At 39.0% G+C, this 19,672-nt stretch overlaps 1 protein-coding gene across 1 annotated transcript in view; it reads right to left on the bottom strand.

Moving 5' to 3' along the window:
• Nucleotides 1-10,429, bottom strand: part of LOC139442942 (elastase-like) — a 31,211-nt gene extending 20,782 nt beyond the window's left edge. Inside the window, exon 1 of the mRNA XM_071223866.1 lies at nucleotides 10,198-10,429. Within this exon, the coding sequence (XP_071079967.1) occupies nucleotides 10,198-10,228 (31 nt within the window). The 5' untranslated portion in view covers nucleotides 10,229-10,429. The remainder of the gene's footprint in view (nucleotides 1-10,197) is intronic.
• Between the last annotated feature and the right edge of the window lie 9,243 nt (nucleotides 10,430-19,672).

Below are 19,672 nucleotides of genomic sequence, written 5' to 3' on the forward strand. Positions count from 1 at the left end.
CAAAGAAAAGAAATCGCCTTAAATTCTTTTATCCATGAAGTCCTCAAATGTCGAAACCTGCTCAGTGTTAGTTATATCTGTCATTTCGTTTAACCTATTATCTGTTCCCTTGCAGTTTAAGCTTGTGTATGCACGATGTTCATGTCCTGTTAACACAAGTTTGCATTCGGAGGAAACACATTTTGATCAAAAGTAAGAAAACTGGCACAAGAACAAACCTTAGTCAAATATACATGTAATAGAAACATCCATCTGTAATACACACTGACACAGTGCGCTGACTTAAAAGGCAAGAATTTATATGTATGAAATGCTGTACACTTCTTGAATACCCTGTACCTCACTTTTATTGACATGTTATGTATATATATGCTGTACCTGCTGAGATGAATAAAGAAGGAAAGATAAAAATCCCAGCGTTTATCCCCTGTGTGTATGTCTGTTGAAACTGTAGAAAACATAAAATTAAAACAATGTGACGTTCCATGGCAAACTGCCACCTGTGCTGGTGTTATGCCATACTTATCGAGCACTTCCTAATGGGCTCCAGACTTTAGCGATATACTACACCATATCATACGATAATGAGTGCTGCTTATCAAACACAGTGGGCATACATGTTCTGAGAGAATATACGCTACAAACATTCTAAAATAGAAATCAGTTGTAACCTTTTGACTTTTTCCATTGCCTTGTTACTGTCAGAATGGGTTTTGTTTATCGGTGGCTAATAGCATCACGTGTCACTTAGACATTTACTAATTACGCACGGGTGAAATATAGTGATTTTCTGAAAGGCTTGAACCAATGCATATTCTTCTACTGACGTTTTCTGACATTGTGCAGGTAATAAGCAGCGGTAAACGCCCTCCCAGCTTCTAGATATTATTATTCTAAGATGCGGGTCTGGAAAACACCAACATATAGAGGTACAACCCAAAGAATAAGTCATCAGAAGATGACAAATCGCCCCGGCCCCCGCAAATTCGAAAGAACAAATCCTCTGACTGTTTCCTTAATTCCAGCTTGATGAGAGAATGTATATCTAATCTGTCTCTCTGTATACAAGAATGGCTATTGAGCTATCAAATCAATACCATGGAATTTGGATTAAGAACTCTGTATTTCTATGTCAGGTACACATCATTATGCACACAGTAAAAAATCAAACTTGTTGCCATGGAATTTGAAACAGTATAATTTTGGAATATCCGTCACTCGCAAAAGGCACCATTGACATAATAGTCGTTGTGTCTGCAAAGTGTCATAAAGGATTACCTATTACATTTAGATAGTCCGGACAAACACACCAGTCAAAGTCAAACTTGTTGCCATGGACACAGGAAAATATACAGCAAGCCAATATTGACACCTACTTTACCAGTTCCACCTCCTTCAATACCCTACTTAGAGCCAACGGTAGAAACACAACCAAACCACAGCCCAAGCCTAAAGGTGTAGTTTATAAAATTGACTACAACTGTGGACAATCCTACGTAGGTTAAACATCCCACCCCATCAACACCAGAATCAAAGAGCACAAAACTTCAACCATCAAATCAGACAGTAAATCAGCCATCTCGGACCATATCAGCAACTGCCCCAATCACAACATCAACTGGGAAAACGTCCAAATCCTCTCCAACAACCTCACTGAAAGAAAACTAAAAGAAGCAGTCCACATTCGCCGCCAAAAGCCATCACTGAACAGAGATCAAGGCTATTTCATCCCATCCGCCTACCATGAACTCATTAAGCAATAATCAACACACCTATGTAAACTCATCCTCTTTAATTGGCTTCATGCCTCATTGCCTTCCATCATGTTGTTACAGTATTATCCTTCTGTTGCCATTACATTACCTACTCATGTTATCCCACTCATGTATGCAATTATTGTTGTTACTGTTAATCCCCCATCTACTATATATGTTTTGTACCATGTTCTTTCATTCAGTCTTGCTAGACAACGGTATAAGGATCTATACCGAAACGTCGCCTTTACAGTAATTAAAGAAGTTGTTATCCATAAATTGTGTCTTCTTTGTTAGGAAGATATTAGTTTAAAAACAATTCCTAAATAGCAAAAATCATCACTTCAGCCCTTGATAAATACATGCACCAAGTTTGGATTAAAAATGTTGAATAGGTTTTAAGTTCTACCCCGGAAACGACACCTACCTCCAATCAGCTGAGTCTCACTTGTTTCCATGCAAACCGGGAAACAAACAAATTTTGGGAAATCCTTAAATAGCAAACGGTACAAGTTGACAACTATGAACAGAGTATAACTTGTTGCCATGGAAAGAGGAGAAATTACATGTCTTAATAATCCTAAAAAGCAAAAGGCACTACTTCAGCCCTTAATGAATACATGTAACAACTTTTGATGAAAAAATGTTGAATATGGTTTTAGGCGTGCTCCGGAAACGATAATATTGTTCTAAGAAAACAATATGTGAAGTGTTGGATCTCCTCATTGATAACTGACCTGTGAAGATCTGGGGTAGAATAGGTCATAGCAACCCATGCTTGCCGTAAAAGGCGACTATGCTTGCCGAAGGAGCCGAATAACGGGATCGGATGGTCAGGCACATACTGAATTGGTTGAAGCATGTCATCGTATTCAGTTTGCGTGGATCAATGCTCATGATGTCAATCACTGGATTGTCTGGTCCAGACTCGATCATTTACAGACCGCTGTCATACAACTGGAATATTGCTGATTGCGGCGTTAAACAACAAACAACAAACATTAATAACATCTGTATAAGATTTGGGGATAAGATACTTAGGCAGGAGTAGGCGTCTCCATGGGCACCAGTTGCGCTCTCCTTCTTGCTGATCTGTTTCTTTATGCACGTGAATCGGAATTTCTGCTCAGATTGGCAAAGTCAAAACAAGGTAATTTAGCCCAAAGGTTTAACTTGAACTTCACGTAATTGGGTGATCTGATTTTGTTAAAAAATCATCAAATAGCCAGTTCCCTTCCACTAATTTACCCACCTGAACTGGAAATACAGAAGACCAGTGAGACGGCCTCATCTGTTTCATATTCATATATGTGCATACAGATTCTCTATAAGAATAATGGATGACTACAACTTTCCAACAGTCACCTGTCCCCTCATGTCGAGCAATATTGTACCCGTGTTTTTGCAGGTGAACAATTGACTTGTCTTTGCATGTGTTTGTGAAGGATGCCACTGGTGGCGCAGGAGGCGCTAGAGATATATTGCTAAATGCAGCTTTAAAGAATAACAAAGAAATTATAACTTTGTGATGTGCTTTTGAAAGAGAAAATTCTTACTCAGACACCGATGTTGTTTGTGAAGTTGCGACGTCTTTGGATACTAGTTAATACAAACATTTGTATTTTAACTAAAGAAGATTACTTAATTACTGTTAATTTAATTATATGTTTTTGAGCATGTTGGTTGTTTATTTTCATTTGGCCTTTTCCATATTTTCACAATTTGTTAAACAATCAGCGCTAAAATAAAACACAAACTGCAGAATTGTACCTTCAGAGCGTCATGTGATGATAGCAATTATCAGTTTGGTTTAGTCTTTTTACAGTTAGAGTGATTCTAAACTCTTCATAATTTAAGCCTTATTTCCGTAACGGAGAAATGGTGAGAATAAATATTCGAGTGATTTCTTAAACTGAACCATTTTATGGTATATAAATAACCTATAGTTGCGTCAGTTTTACTTGCACAAATGCACGTTCAGAATAGCCAGTGAATTCCTGGCTCAAACAGCGTGACGTCATCACAATGGTTAAATTTCAAAAGAGTTCATTAATTTCTTAACGAATTTTGACCACTTTGAAAACGAAGTTGACATTGTAGTTTGGAGAAAGGTTTGTTCTCGGCCATCTTCATTAAGGTTATAAGAGGTTGGGGGTGCGGGGTGCGGGGTGCGTCATCCTTCTCGACGCCTACCGGACCCCCCCCCCCCCCCCCCCCCCCCCCCTCCCCCATCACGTTTTGCTTCGCGGATATTAACCACAACACATAAAAACAATTGAATTAATGTGGATCCTTTCACATTACTTCGTAAATGGATGGCTAAGATGGGAAATCAGCCAAAATTGTGTCGGTCAGATATCACAGGACCAGTCCAGACTTGGTTTCTGGTCTGTAACCTCGACACATTTTAATGACGAGTTGCTTTACTTAAGTTTGGATGGTACCCCAATAAAGATATGTCAAAGTTAAAAGTCAAACAAATAGGTAATTATTAATTAAGCCAAAGGTTACATTAACCTGACCCGATACTATTGTCGATGACTCGGAAAAAATATTCTTACCAATGTCGATAATTCGATAGTAGATACTTTCTTCTGTGTAGATAATAATATCATGTACATAGATGAAAATATCTTCTACGTAGATGTGAGTAGTATCATGTACGTAGATGAAAGTATCTTCTACGTAGAGGTGAGTAGTATCATGTACGTAGATAAAAGCATCTTCTGCGTAGATGTGAGTAGTATCATGTACGTAGATGAAAGTATCTTCTGCGTAGATGTGAGTAGTATCATGTACGTAGATGAAAGTATCTTCTACGTAGATGCGAGTAGTATCATGTACGTTGATAAAAGCATCTTCTGCGTAGATGTGAGTAGTATCATGTACATAGATAAAAGCATCTTCTGCGTAGATGTGAGTAGTATCATGTACGTAGATGAAAGTATCTTCTACGTAGATGTGAGTAGTATCATGTACATAGATAAAAGCATCTTCTGCGTAGATGTGAGTAATATCATGTACGTAAATGAAAGTACTATCTACGTAGACTGAAGTATAATTTACGTAGATGAAAGTATCATCTTCGCAGCAGATGATTTATTTAGAATGTGGCATTACTACGCTTCCATACATCTTGGTCCACAGGAGTAATTTCATAAATTTTATGACATGTAATATGTGTTCATTGTTTAACGCCACACTCCACAATATGCCATGACATGTTATGACAGTTATGATATGTTTACATGAATGAGAACTAGACTTTGTTCATTTTAACACATGTATGTTTTGGACAACAATGAATACCTGAGGCTAAAATGTGTCGAAAAGACTGAATTTATAGTTTTTCATGAAGCATTTGCTCATGACATAGTCGGAATCGTACAATCGACTGTGGTTTGGGCAGAGATTGCCTATTAATATGGAAAGGGTTTTGTCGCGTTTATTTAATATGTGATTATGAGCAAGTCTTAGACATAAACTGAATTTCTGAGGAGACACAAACAGTTCGACCATATGGCGAAAAGTCCATGTTGGGTGACGGATTAGTTCTCTTGAAGTTGGAAAAATCGTCTTTTTACGCTCATTTTCGACATGTGTGTGTGCTTGATCACGCCAGAATTTAAAAACTGTTAAAGGTGTTAAAGTGTTAAAGGAAACAATAGTGGTTGTCAACAATTTCAATATGTCTGACAATTCTCGCTAAGATCATTATCACAAAGCTTTCCGCAATTTTCATAATTAAACATTTCCGGTGGGTAAAAAAGGGGTGCTTATCCTACCTCCTTTACATGAATATCTACAGATATATTGTGGAAGCCTTGTTTTTGACAAAAGTGTGCCTTTAAGAAATGCTTTGAAGGTTTATAGAGAACGAAAGAACCCAGAACGTTCTCAGTCTTCATGAAAAACTTGGTTTTCGACGGATATGTAAACATATTTCATTTTTTCAAACTCCACGACAATGATAGATATTTGAAACAAGTTTGGACTTCCTTCTGATGAGAATTGCGTGTAGATTCCACTTGCTCAATGAACATAATCAGTTCTTGCAAAGACACATATATACTCAACAACAAAAATTCCTGTGACACCAATATTTTAGTGTATTTTTCAAACACATAAAGTTTGGTTTTCAATATTGTAGTACATGTATTGAATCAAGTCACAAAAACGCAACTGCTACAGAAAAGCATGCATTCCATGCAAAAGTTGACTTTTATGCAAGCCCCATGCGTTTCACTAACCAAGAATGGGTATAAAAAACATGTGCGTTAACGGGATTCCATATGCATTGTTTAGCATCGTGCTGACAACAACCACTCAGAAAAAAAACAAAATTACGCAATTATTCAACATTACGAAATGCCACGCCTGTCCGAAAATGAGCGTCTGCGAGCCATTGGTATGCTTGAAGCAGGATCGAGTCAACGTGATGTTGCAAGGCAATTTAACGTCCACAGAGACACCATTTGGTGTTTATGGCAACGTTGGCAACAGACGAATGCAGTCAGAGACCATCCTCGGAGTGGCAGGCCACGCGTAACCAATAATCGACAAGACAACTGGATTCGAACAACACACCTACGAAATCGATTCCAGCCAGCAACAGTGACTACAAGTGGCATCCCTGGCCTTCGACGAATATCTTCACAAACCGTACGTCGTCGCCTCAGATGTGCAGGGATTGTCGCCAGAAGACCAACCAGACGTCCCATTTTGACAGGAAACCACCGTCAAGCACGTCTACAGTGGTGCAGACAGCGTCTACGCTGGACGGCCATGCAGTGGGGACAAGCTCTATTCATTGACGAGTCTCGTTTTCACCTCAGCCACAGCGATGGACGGATTCGAGTGTACCGACGTCGCGGTGAACGTTACGTCAATCATTGTGTCATGGATGAAGATCGGTTCGGGGGCGGCAGCGTTATGGTATGGGGTGGGATTACAGCAAGACAGAGGACCCGTTTGATATTGGTAGAGGGAAATCTCAATGGACAGCGCTACCGAGATCATAGGCCCTGTTGTTCTACCGTTTTTGCGTCGTAATGGCCCAGGCATTACCTTTCAACATCACCAATCGGGCACATGTTGGATAAGATGGATCGGCGCCTTCGATGTCAACCTCGTGTTCCACAGACACTCCAGGAACTTCGAAATATGCTCCAGCAGATATGGACAGATATTCCACAGGACTTTGTGCTACGCCTGGTCCATTTCATGAGATGAAGATGTGTTGCTTGCATCGCAACCAGAGGTGGACACACACACACAAAATTGACATTTTGGCATGTTCATGTTTTTTTTTAATGAAATCACGCATTTTCTGAGGTCAATATGGCAAATTAAACCATTTGAACACTTACAAGAGTCTTTTATCTGTTGCAAACCGAAATTGTTTCAGATTTGGTAAAACATATAACTTTGCATTAAATCTTATTAAATGTCACAGGAACTTTTGTTGTTCAATGAGGCTGTGTCAGTAGGCTAGTGCACCGTTCTCAACTGTCTGAGATCTACATGTGTCCTACAGATGGTGTTTGTGATAATAGCTCCATGAGGCTGTTTCAGTAGGCTAGTGCACCGTCCTCAACTGTCTGAGATCTACATGTGTCCTACAGATGGTGTTTGTGATAATAGCTCCATGAGGCTGTTTCAGTAGGCTAGTGCACTGTTCTCAACTGTCTGAGATCTACATGTGTCCTACAGATGGTGTTAGCAATAAATCCATATATCTCAATACAGTAAAATATTCCAGTCTGGACTAAGCAAAAGAGGTACTGAATTATGACAAGATATTCACGCCATCCGGGCACGATGACAAGTCACAGAGCCTGGTCCCTCGATCGGTTTTAGTTGACCCTTACCACAAGCAGATGATCCTGCGAACCTAATGTGATCCGGAATCCCGGCGGGGTCATTTCAAGGATAACCTATGTCATCTCTCTCCTGTTGTTTCCTTGCAGTATAAACAGTCATGCGTTCACTTATGGGAATTGAGTCACATTGGTTCGGTTGCAATCAGTGTAATGATATCATTTTTTTAAACGGAAAACGGGACCAAAATATCTACTACTTTGACCTTCATATACATGCACTGAACATTTATCCCTCGCTAATGTCATGCATTTAACTTTATTTCATAATACTGATAAATAGTGAAGCAATAACTCTTGTTCATCATAAATATTATGTGATGATGATGCACACGCTGACGCGAAGGACCAACGTTGACAATTTACACACCCTTCTGCTGAACAGACTCACCACAGCCCCAAACCCTGCATTCGAGAACAAAAGCAGAGCTGGAAGGTTTCCTCGCTGTGTGTGTGTGTGTGTGTGTGTGTGTGTGTGTGTGTGTGTGTGTGTGTGTGTGTGTGTGTGTGTGTGTGTGTGTGTGTGTGTGTGTGAGTTTACCATGAATACCCCACTCAGACACAGTATACTGAATCCGAGCCGACCAGTCCTTGTTTTAGCCCCTTATTGCCGAGCGCCAGACAGGGTAACAATACGTACCATCTTTTAACGTCTTTTGGTATGACGAGGACCAGGATCGAACCACGGATCTTCCGCTTTCCGGGCGGACGCTCTACCACTCGACCACGGAGGCGGTCCGGGAGAAGTTAAGCAACGTCGGTCGCGGATAGTTGTCTGGGATGCCCGTGTTCGGCATCTTGACTCCTAAGGCATGTGGCTTTGTTCGAAATATACCTCTGTTCATCCATTAGTGAATGGGTACTCGGTAGTGGCTGTTAACCGTCTAGCGCCATACAGACTGCTTGGGTCGTATACTCCCCAGGGAGCTGAGATTGAAAAATCACTTGCACACTGATCATGTGACCGGGGTAATAAATATGGCCAAAGCGCCTTTGAGCAGTTATAAAGTGCGCTTTACAAATTCAAAATATAGTGCAATTTAGAAAATTTATTCTTGTCTTCTTCCGTAACATGGCTGGGAAAGCGAATTTAACCCGTCCTCGCTTTGAACACTGTATCTGTGTTACTCGTAACTGCATTATGTGAGCTCTTTTTAGCAAACATACAGAAGATCCAGCAAGTTCGGTTCAGGTTTGAACATGTAGTCTGAAAAAGATGTTTCAGAATCCTCGTTGCTCAGCCAACCGAGGATAGCTACATGTGTACGACGAGGGATAGAATAACATTGTATCAGCAGCTGTTTCTCAGCATTGAGAATATAAGAAAAAGGCTCACGTTTACTTTGTGTAACAAGCAATTATGCGTTACAAGGTCAGAACATTGACCCGAAGAGGAATTTGAACTCCGATTTCACAGGCTAGTGATAGTTTGTGAGAAAATATGCCGCCGTAAATATGTTCCTACTAGCTGCGCATTCGAGGGGGACGCTGAGGAATTACAATACATTAACTAACCCCTGACGTTTCTCCGATAGAACATCACCAACACTTGGAGCTTTTGTTTAAAAGACGTTTCTTTACCCATCGATATCAAACTTGTTTGTGCTCATGTTTTACTGCAGAAATAGAGAAATAGAGAATATCGCCGAGCGTCTTTTGTAGTATATCAAATATATACTACTCAACATTTGATAATGGGGTGTGGGGTGATGTGTGTATGTGTGTGTGTGTGTGTGTGTGTGTGTGTGTGTGTGTGTAAATCTGACTAGTTGTTTTGGAGATGTTAATGTATCGATAGTGGGGATTTGGGCTGGGCCTGACGCATGTTAAGCTTCATTTTTAAATAAACAAAAAAGGAGACCACGCTTGATGTCACCTAAGCGACATCTCCCACGGAAGCCAGTTTGGGATAATAGTCGGAATTATTCCAGTGATTGAGCCTCCATAATCTGCGCTCGTAAAATATTTTTTTTTATATTGATGATATTTGTAGACAGCTTCGCAGGGACATACTGTAATTTTGAGATTGTTATACCTCCATATAACCATTATTAAACTTTGCCATATTTTGAAAAAAGGTCAATAGGTCAAATGTTTATGCTTTGCTCGACGTGGTCACAACTCTGTTTGAAATATTCTTTTTGCATGAATAGATACACTCTTTATAATTCATTTTTTGTTATGTAAAAAGAGCTCAAAATAATATATAATCTGTTAAAAACTAGCCATACTGCGAAACACCAAAAGTATTCGACGATAACACATGAGCTGTTTGTAAAGCACCATTATTTGTTCTGAAACTTGTTACTCTGGGGTATTTCGATAATTTCTTGCAGGGACAGGCTGGCACTGAAAGATATCACTAAAGACGCAGAATGTTCATTTGTGCAAAATGTTTCAATATTTTCTTCTTCCATATTGACATATCTGCAAAAAAACAATTAAGCATTGAATCTTCTTTACGACAATGAACAGCTGCATTATTCCAACATGTGCATAAGATTACGTAACATGCGTAGATATTTCTTACACTCTGTCTACGTGGATAACGTTAAAAGTCTTACCTATAGTCAGAAAGAAAATGTAGTTCCTCATGATGGCGCACCACCAGAATAGTTGAGCGTGAAATACGAACGAAGTCTTGTAATGGACGAGTGGCAATTACTTGGTTAATTTTACACCATATTTCGTGAAGCAAGGCACCATCGCCATGGCACTGGTAGCCACGTTACCCCCGGCGGTTTTGACAGCAAGGCAGGAGCGGTAATACGACACGCCCCGCTGCTAGTCTCGCGTTTTCAACCGCAGGAAAACGAATCAGACTTTCATCACGACTTGGCAACATTCGTAGCTTCGGCGGCGAGAGGTTGTAAGAGAAGATATCTTGGATATCTACTAACCATTGACTGCATGTTTGTTTAGTAGAAGCAATGGTATCCGTGGTATGGCATACATCCAGTCAGTTTTTGTGTAACAATGTGTACTTTGTACTTACGTTTTAAGGATCATTTGTGTATTTTGTGCGTGGTGCTTGAATGACGTTATAAGAAGTTGTCTGTGTATTGGAATAATATGTTTGAAATAAATTACAAGCTATTGTTTTTTCCTGTAGTATAAGCACACGAACTTGGTACAGACGCTGGAGTGAGTGAGTGAGTGAATGAGTTAGCGTAGTTGCGTGAGACACAAGAAGGGGTTTCCCAGATTGTACCACCATCTCCTTGTAGAGACTTGTAGGAATGGTGTAAGATAGAAACATTAGGTTCACAGACTATATATATATCGAATGAAACATAAAACTCGAAAACAACATTTGTGTGCACAAATGCTATTTTGTTGACATACTGTAAAAAATATCCTTATGAAGCTATCTATGGCGCTATGTACATAGATGGCGTTGTCTCATTTCAGAACCTATTACTTCATCCTTCATACTTCATGTACTTCATCCTGATCGCATATACAAGACCGTCTCCAAACCAGTCCCAGCCAGGCCAGTTTTGCTATAGTCACGTGACTATGTGTTCCTCAGAATTGGCTAACTTGGATATGAACGTATTACCAGGGAGGGGATTGAGAAATCAATCAAGTCACTTAAAGTGGGCAAATCCCCGGGTATTGATGGTATACCAACCGAATTGTTTAAACACGCTAATTCAAATTTACCATATTTAGAAATGTTAAATTGGATAGCGGTGTTTTCCCCAATAGTTGGAATGTTGGTATGATTATCCCATTGTATAAATAAGGGGATGTTTATGATCCAAATATTTACCGTGGTATTTCTTGGCTAAATGAAATGGATAAAATAAGGATATTGCTACAGGTACATAAAATATTACATGAATGTCAAGCAGGTTTTGGACATGACAATTATACAATTGATAATGTATTTGTCCCACGATCTTTATGTCAAATATATTTGAGAAAACCAAAACACTGATTCTATGCAGGTTTCTTAGATTTTCGTAAGGCATTTGACTTTGTTGTCAGAAATAAGACATTGTATATATTTCTTGTGAAACGTGTACATGGGGAAATGTTTAGAATTCTAAAAGATATGTATGACAAGGTCTCAGCTTGTGTTAGAATCAGAAGTTCGAAAACTGAAATATTTACAACATCATGTGGAGTACCCCAAGGATGTATGTTGAGTCCTGTTTTATTTATATATTATATAAATGAGCTTTTAAATGAAATGAAGAAATGTGGATTGAGAGGTGTTTTTGTCAGAGATGCACTAAACGATATCATACTACTTTTATTTGCAGAAGACGTAACATTGATTGATGCCACTGTAATAGGCCAACAAAGAAAACTTGATGTGTTAAAAGGTTATTATAGCAAATGGGGCCGAGAAGTTAACCTGGAGAAGTCATGTATTGTTGTTTTCAGAAATGGCGGATACCAACGAAATATAGAAAAAATGGACTGATGATGATAAACATTGGAAAGTAGTATCCCACTTTAAATATCTAGGTATTGTCTTCACATCCAGATTAATTTGGTCAAAGGCGCGTGAAACATTAGCACTAGCACACTAAACGAAGAAAGGCTTCGTTTCCTCTTATTACCTTATTAAAGGATTATGCAAACATTTCTCTCAAGGGAGCGTCTACAATATTTGACAGTAAAACAGCTTCCATATTGTTATATGGTTCGGAAATTTGGGGTTACGCTTCTCGTGCAAATAGGAGTTTTTACTTTAAACGATATTTATGTGTTTGAAACTATCAACTAATGCTGTACTAGACGAACTAGTACTAGGCGAAATTGGCATGCTAAAAGTATTTCTTCATCATTTCTAAACCATTATTCTACATAAAAGTCTGTACTCGAACCAGAGAAATATATTATAGAGTTATGACCAAACAAATATCTCATCCGCATATTATTTAAATTCCGATGTTTGAGCCATAAGTTGGGTAGTCAACACTTTCGTTACAATGACAAAGTCAATACTTATTTACTTAAGTGCAAGAAATGTGATCATAATATAATTGAAGATGAATGCCATTCCCTTTTAGTTTGTCCATTTTATAAGGAAAACAGAAAGCTCTACATCCCAAGCTACTGTTACCAGTATACATCACGATCAAAATTAATCAACTAATAGCATCAAAAAATGTTAAGCTAATTAACAATATTGCCATATATTTGAAAAGAAATCTGCCTGTATAATATATAACCCTTGTCCCACCTGTCCATGTGCAAAGATTTATCTCATGTTTTGTACTCTTGGCCATGCGACCTTTGAGGCCAAGTAAACTTAAATTTACGACGATCCATCAATATTTGTCAGGGGTATTGACAGAAAATCATTCCCGTGCAAAATGGCCAAATAACGATGAAGACCCTTCTGACACATGGGATATGTTAAATGTAAGAAATAAAGAAACCCTTAAAATAAATATGAATGTTATCAGAGCTGTTCATATAAATGACAAATCATGACTGCAAGTTCGGGGCGTGTCTCATCCTTATGTACATATAAAGCTAAAATGTGTAATAAGGGCTGATTATAGTGTTTTTCGAGGAATATATTTCTAATATATGTCCACACCTGATTACACGCAGTCCGTCGTTATTGAGTTGGATCATTGCTGACCGTGGCGTTAAACGACATTCATAATTTGTTGGAGTCATCATCTGAACTTAAATATCAAAGAGGGCGGCGGGGTAGCCAATTGGGTTAAACGTTCGCTCGTCACGACGAATGCCCCACATGAGTACAGTGTGTGAAGCCCATTTCTGGAATATTGCTAAAAGCGGCGTGAAACCATACCCACTCACTCAACATTAACGAGGCCATGTGTGTAATCATTGACATCCGTAATATCGATAATTTTAGCTTTTAAATTAGAGCCATTTTCCACGAGGAACTTCTTATATCTCTAACATAATAAAACACGATCATATTTGTACAGGCGACGCGTTTACCGATTGGCATTGGGAACATTTTGGTCAATATATTTTGAAGATATCGTCCGGGAACCATTCCCATGGGACTTCAGTCATTATCATGATGTTTGAACTCGTTGATATACACCAGATTAGCTGGTTACCGAAACTGACCCGCTGGTCAAGTTTTGACAAATATTACGATCTTTGACCTACCTAATATTAAAGGATCTAACAATAAAACACGACCTGTTGAGGGAGTAATCCTATGTGGAATATGGTAAAAAACAACAATATTTATTGAATTTGTTGTCCTGAACTAAAAACTTAAAGTAAAGACGGACAGCGGTTAAGACACTTAAACCAAGTCCGTTATCCAAGCAGGGCAATGCCAGGTCTTTTTCTACAGGAATGGTAGCAAAGAAGCCAAAATGTTAACACACATCATTTATGATATTATTGTATGGTCTTGTACGAGCAACAACTCGGCGAATGACACCAAACAACATAGTTATATTTTCATTCCGCTAATGTTTCCCAATATAAATATTGTGCTTGACAGCTTTGCATTCACTTGGTACGGCGCCCTCTTCCATTTTTTGTTTCCGAAACATTTTGTGTTTTGAGTACAACACCTAAGTGTTTATTGACAACGTAAACGAAAAACCGTGTGAGAAATGTACTGAACTCGTTGTCTCCCCCACGCTGTGATGTAAATGATGCGTTCGTAAATAGATCACGGTTGTTAAAGCTATGTATACTAGCTATAAACTGGCCAAATAAACACGTGAATCTTTCTAATTGATGTACAAGGTACATTTGTGGGTTGAACCATCAACGCACATAAGATACTTATTGATATTTATTATGTATCTCTAAAAGGTAAACTCATAAATTAGGTTTTGGACTATGGGACAGAACAATATATTGTTATGGGAATAGGATTTTGTTCATTTTGATCTTCAGTTACTCAATGTGGTCATTGACAGATTCCTATATATTCCCGCTATCACACGCAAGTTCGAAAATCCAGGTGTTAATTTGGAAAATATAACGTTTATCTTTCTTCATGCAACTTCATCGAAATCTCTTGACACGCCGAAATGTTAATTTCTATTCAGGATGGTCTTGGACCCGATGCCGGGGCATGAGTGACCCAGTCGAAAAAAGTGTATCAATTCGCTGTGCAGAGTAGTGACTCTTTAGCCTGACAGAAACCCATAATGGTGGATTCGAATTCCGGTTCGTTTTGATTAAGTTTACGGAAAATGAAAAGGATCTGCATCACTTCGGGCCTCCCCCTCATACCCATATAACGATGACATGTCACTAAGTAACATGGGTTATATAAGCGGCGTTGAACAAAATGTACACACTCACTCAAGGAGGGGTAACACTCGAAGGATACAAAAAAGGATGGTAACATTCGAAGGTTCCAAAATAATGAAGGTGACACTCGATGGTTCCTGAAATATTGAACGTAACACTGAAATGTTCCTGAAATACTGATGGTAACACCCGAAGGTTCCTGAAATCAGGAAGGTAACACTTGAAGGTTCCTAAAATACTGAAGGTGACACTCGAAGGTTCCTGAAATACTGAAGGTAACACTCGAAGGTTCCTAAAATACCGAAGGAAGTTCCAAAATTGTTTTAGTCGTCTCGTCTTCATATCAGCACAGTGCGAGGGCCAGTATATTGTCCGAGATCAGACAAACCACGCTATTTGTAGACGGTGATACGCAATCATTCGATCAGGACCATCCGATCCATTGTAGTCGTTCTTGTGATTAACACATGTTAACAATTCTTCCCTGGATTTACCACGGGGATGTTTGAAATCAAACAGTCCGAAAAAGATAATTATTTCTTTCGAACTGAAACTGAAAAATTCCATTATTTTAGGATAAAACGTGGGAATGAAAGGACGTTAATTTAATTTTAGGTAAGTTGTACATGTGTAGTGTGTTAGGGGGACGTAGCTATAGTTTTGTAGAGTCCCGATTAGTCGAGAGAAGCGTATTGCCTGTTTCCGCAGGTTCCTAATACGACCTGCAATTTGGACCTGTGTTTGTATTCAGTGTGCCTCGATGTACAGACGTAATGATTCTGTTACCTGAACTTCTTTTCTCTAAATAGCATAACAGGTAAGCATACGTAGTGATATGTGAGTACTTGAAAATATATGTTATTTCCATACTTGACGTTTTCAACGAAAAAGGGCCAAATCCAAATCTCTATTGTTACAGGCGTTAACGGAGAATATGGCAACATGCTTCTTTCCACTGGAATGCTGGTTGTAGACAGCTCTTCTATCTGTTATGCAACACCATGTTAAAGCAATTATTGGACTGTTTGAATGGTGTTTCATTCATTGCCTCCTGCAGAGCAAAATGTATGGATCGCTCTTCGTGATAAATCTAGCGCAGCATAGACGCTTCAGCCATCATAGGCTGCATGTGGTAGATAGGCATCTAACTTCTTGAAGACGTTTAGTTGCCTGTGTAATGTGTATTGCTTAACTGAGCTGTCAGTCGCCGTGAAACTGATGTGAATGCATGTCAAAAGCTGGTGGGAATGCATGTCAGAAGCTAGTCGGAAGAAATGTCAGAATCTTGTCGGAATAAATATCTGGAGCTAGATTGAATGCATGTCGTGTATTTGTCCGTTTTTCCAATTGGTCTTATTTCAGCAAACGCAAAGAGGTACCTGTATATGGTCTCTGGTGCATATAGGGTTGCAACATTTTGATTAATTGTTTTTTCAAAATGTGTTGGTCTAAATATGAAAATATATTCAATATAAACATTGATACTGTAATCATATTCCTTAAAGAGCGTTTAAGAGTTACTTCAGACTGAATGTTCAGTCAAACAACTTCGAGGACAGGTCATGGCGACCATATGAACATTCTTAAAGAACGGAGTCGTGTGCTCTGTAGTTCACTTTCCCCTTATCGCATGTGCAAACTGATGCATTGGGGTATGAGGACAAGATGGAAAAAGAATTCTACAACAAAGTTGACGCTGTTTACCAGCTTCCGGTCCTATTGCATAAAGTAAATGGAGTACTAACGCCCAAATATAGTTGTTTTCAATGTTTCCCATGCCGAACAAACTAAATGTTTGACGCAGGCGGTTAAAACACTTAAGAGCGATAAGAAGTTGGATCAAAAAGTAAAAAGGTACAAAGATTTAAACAGAGGAGTATGTGGTCAAGTTTTGGGGCGCCCACTTTCGTCTACAGTGTTATCAAAACGAAGTTATGCACCAGTGATCAGAGGCGTAACAAACTGACCGCTTCAGAAACAGTAATCCTGCCCGTGTAAAATAAGATAAAGATTTACTGAAGAATAAGATACTAAAAGTATTATAAATGTACAAAGCTGCTGTTGTCCGTCTATGACTATGACCAGTAAAGTGTTCATTACACTTGAAGAGCCGTTGAGCGGCGAAAGATTTTGTGTGCATAAACGAGTTTTGACAAGCAGAAATATCTGGACTCTGGACAATGACCAACTATACCATATCATAGTATAGTCAACAAGTAATATTCCTCAACACTTATAAGAGTCCTGTACTGCAACAGCAAATGAACAATATAACATCAGTTCAACAGTTCAACCAAGTTTAAGTAAATGTCCTGCAAATTACTTCACTGTGCAGAGCTGCGTCCCTTGGGCACGCCAGAAACCTATGCTTGTGGGTTCGAATCCCGATTCGCCCCGATTATGTTTCTAGGTTTGTCAGCACCATACCCATGCTCGTGGGTTTCACCGACGTGGTAAACGTCTGAGACCTGCATCACTTCGGGCATTAAGCTGACACGCCGTGATATGACTGGAATAGTGTTTAAAGCGGCGTTAAACCCAACTCACTCACTCACTCACTTACTCACTTTTTCAGCCTCTGTAACCGTTGATCAATTTCCACGTGCAGTCTCTTGCGAGGAGGAGGTCTGGAATCATGCAGATACTGGGCAGGTTTGTTCCTCTCAGCTTTGTCTAATTTCTGTAGCATCTCGGATAAGGGCAAAGAGGTTGGGACGTCAGGTTTCTAACTAACTCGCCAACATCCTGTATCGACACATCTCCAATGAAAACATGTCAGTCACTTATACTTTAGTGCTTTTCAGAAATCTGTTTAAGAAGTTAGTTAACTCTTATAAGAGTAAATAAAAAATCTTTTTGTTGTTATTAGTAAACTACGTATTCGGTATGATCAGTGGAACCATGGGTATTTTTATACTAATATACCTGAAATACACATGAGAGACTTCTCATGAAAAGGGGTAGCTGAGCCTCTTAATAATTGTTGTTTTTGTCAAAGAGTGCTCTCCCTTACTTACTACTAAGCTACTCATGAGTAGGATATTTTTAATTATTCGGCGATAGTTCAAGTATCAAGTTTTATTAAGGTTGTTCTCTAGTATCTGTCCATTATCAAATGAGGGATGGGATGAACTGAGAGAAGTCGAATCACCTTCAATAACACAATTACCGTAGTAATGTAGACGAAAAGAACTGTAGTCGGAAGTTAGCTGCATCTCGGTACAAATTCGTAGTGCAATAAAGTGTACCGCTTGCGTCTTTTGAAAGTACATGCTCTATTGGAATTATAGGCGGGATGTCACGGAGCTGTGCCCCAGAGACCAGGGTGGCATTAAACAGAAGTGAAGTGAAAAACTGGTTATAAGTTCACAGGTTTATTATTTTCAGCTAATTATAACCATAGATGACTTCAAAAAGGATAAAAAATTATTTACACTGACAACGAACGCTGATCAATAACCCAGGATAAATATAAAAGCCGATTAGCTAAGCAACTGAAAAACGTAGAGAGTAAAGAGAGTATCTAAATCAACACTTTGACAAGATATTGACAGACAGACAATTGAGTCGACTGCGACCAATTAACACCCGAATGTTAATGAACTCAGTACTCTAAAGAGTGAATAACCTCGGCTCGGTTAAATAGCGGGAAATAAACACAGGGGGCCTACCCCTAAAATATAAATCTCTCGGACAATAAAATAGACGAAAAACGCCTGAATGACAAACTATTCTTATAGACTAAAGGCAATTCTAAACTCCCCAAAATACAATATACTTGACCAAAAGAGTAACTTCACCCCCAGTAGTAAATAGGTACTTGACTGAACTAGTCAATCGCGGTAAAGTTGGTGATGCACCGATTACTAGAAACACGGATAACGAAATATAAAAGCCTGCCCAATAGGTGTTAGCTCAATACCACCAGAGTAAGTCAGTACCAGGGAGAAAACCCATAACCACTTTCTAACGAAACCTAAGTTTCGAATGACTACCCCGTACCAAAACGACCCGTAAACGATCTAGCGATCCCTGGAGGTAAATACACATGAATTTGTCAGGGCTTATATACGTGAACGAGGACGTCATCGAGAACAACATGTCCTGGTCAGCAGTGGGACGGCAATAGCCTGGTGAGGCAACAAAGTGTGTTTCCTAACACTGGGGAAACCGGAATAGTAAATTAACTACTAAACCAAGGTCTAAGATGTAAGAACCAAACTAAAGCGCTAAACATAACCTATCCAACGATCCAATAAAGACTTACAACCAGATATGTACGATTATTGAGGTGGCAAAAATGACCACAAATACATGAGAAATATCTTGTTGTAGTATTAGATAATCGCGCGATAGCGTGAGAATATTACTTACAAGAACATTTATAATACATGAAAACGTGTCCATACATGTACGAGATAACATATATCAAATCAATACATGATAAAAGTATGCGATAAAACAGCTGGAGAATAACATTAACGGGTCACAAATTCTCTAACAATGAACGTACAGACACCGGGGTATGGCGACCGCCGGACTTTGCCGCATTCGTCACCACTCGCCCCTTTCCGTAACCGGCAAGAAGACTCGTCCCCCTATCGATAAATGTTATGTGCGAAAATATGACAAACCAATTGGAATGCGCGTATGATTTTAAGTTCTTCTTCAAAGAATATCTCAGAAACAATTTTTGATTTTACATATGTCTTGCATCTAAAAATATACCCTAGACACAGTTAAATGTGGTCAATCGTACTGTATAAATCCGCATGTCCCGATATACTTTTAATTGCATCTGAAATATAT

Source organism: Haliotis cracherodii, unplaced genomic scaffold (genome assembly GCF_022045235.1).
Source record: "Haliotis cracherodii isolate W230 unplaced genomic scaffold, xgHalCrac1.p SCAF_5, whole genome shotgun sequence".
Classification (NCBI taxonomy): domain Eukaryota; kingdom Metazoa; phylum Mollusca; class Gastropoda; order Lepetellida; family Haliotidae; genus Haliotis; species Haliotis cracherodii.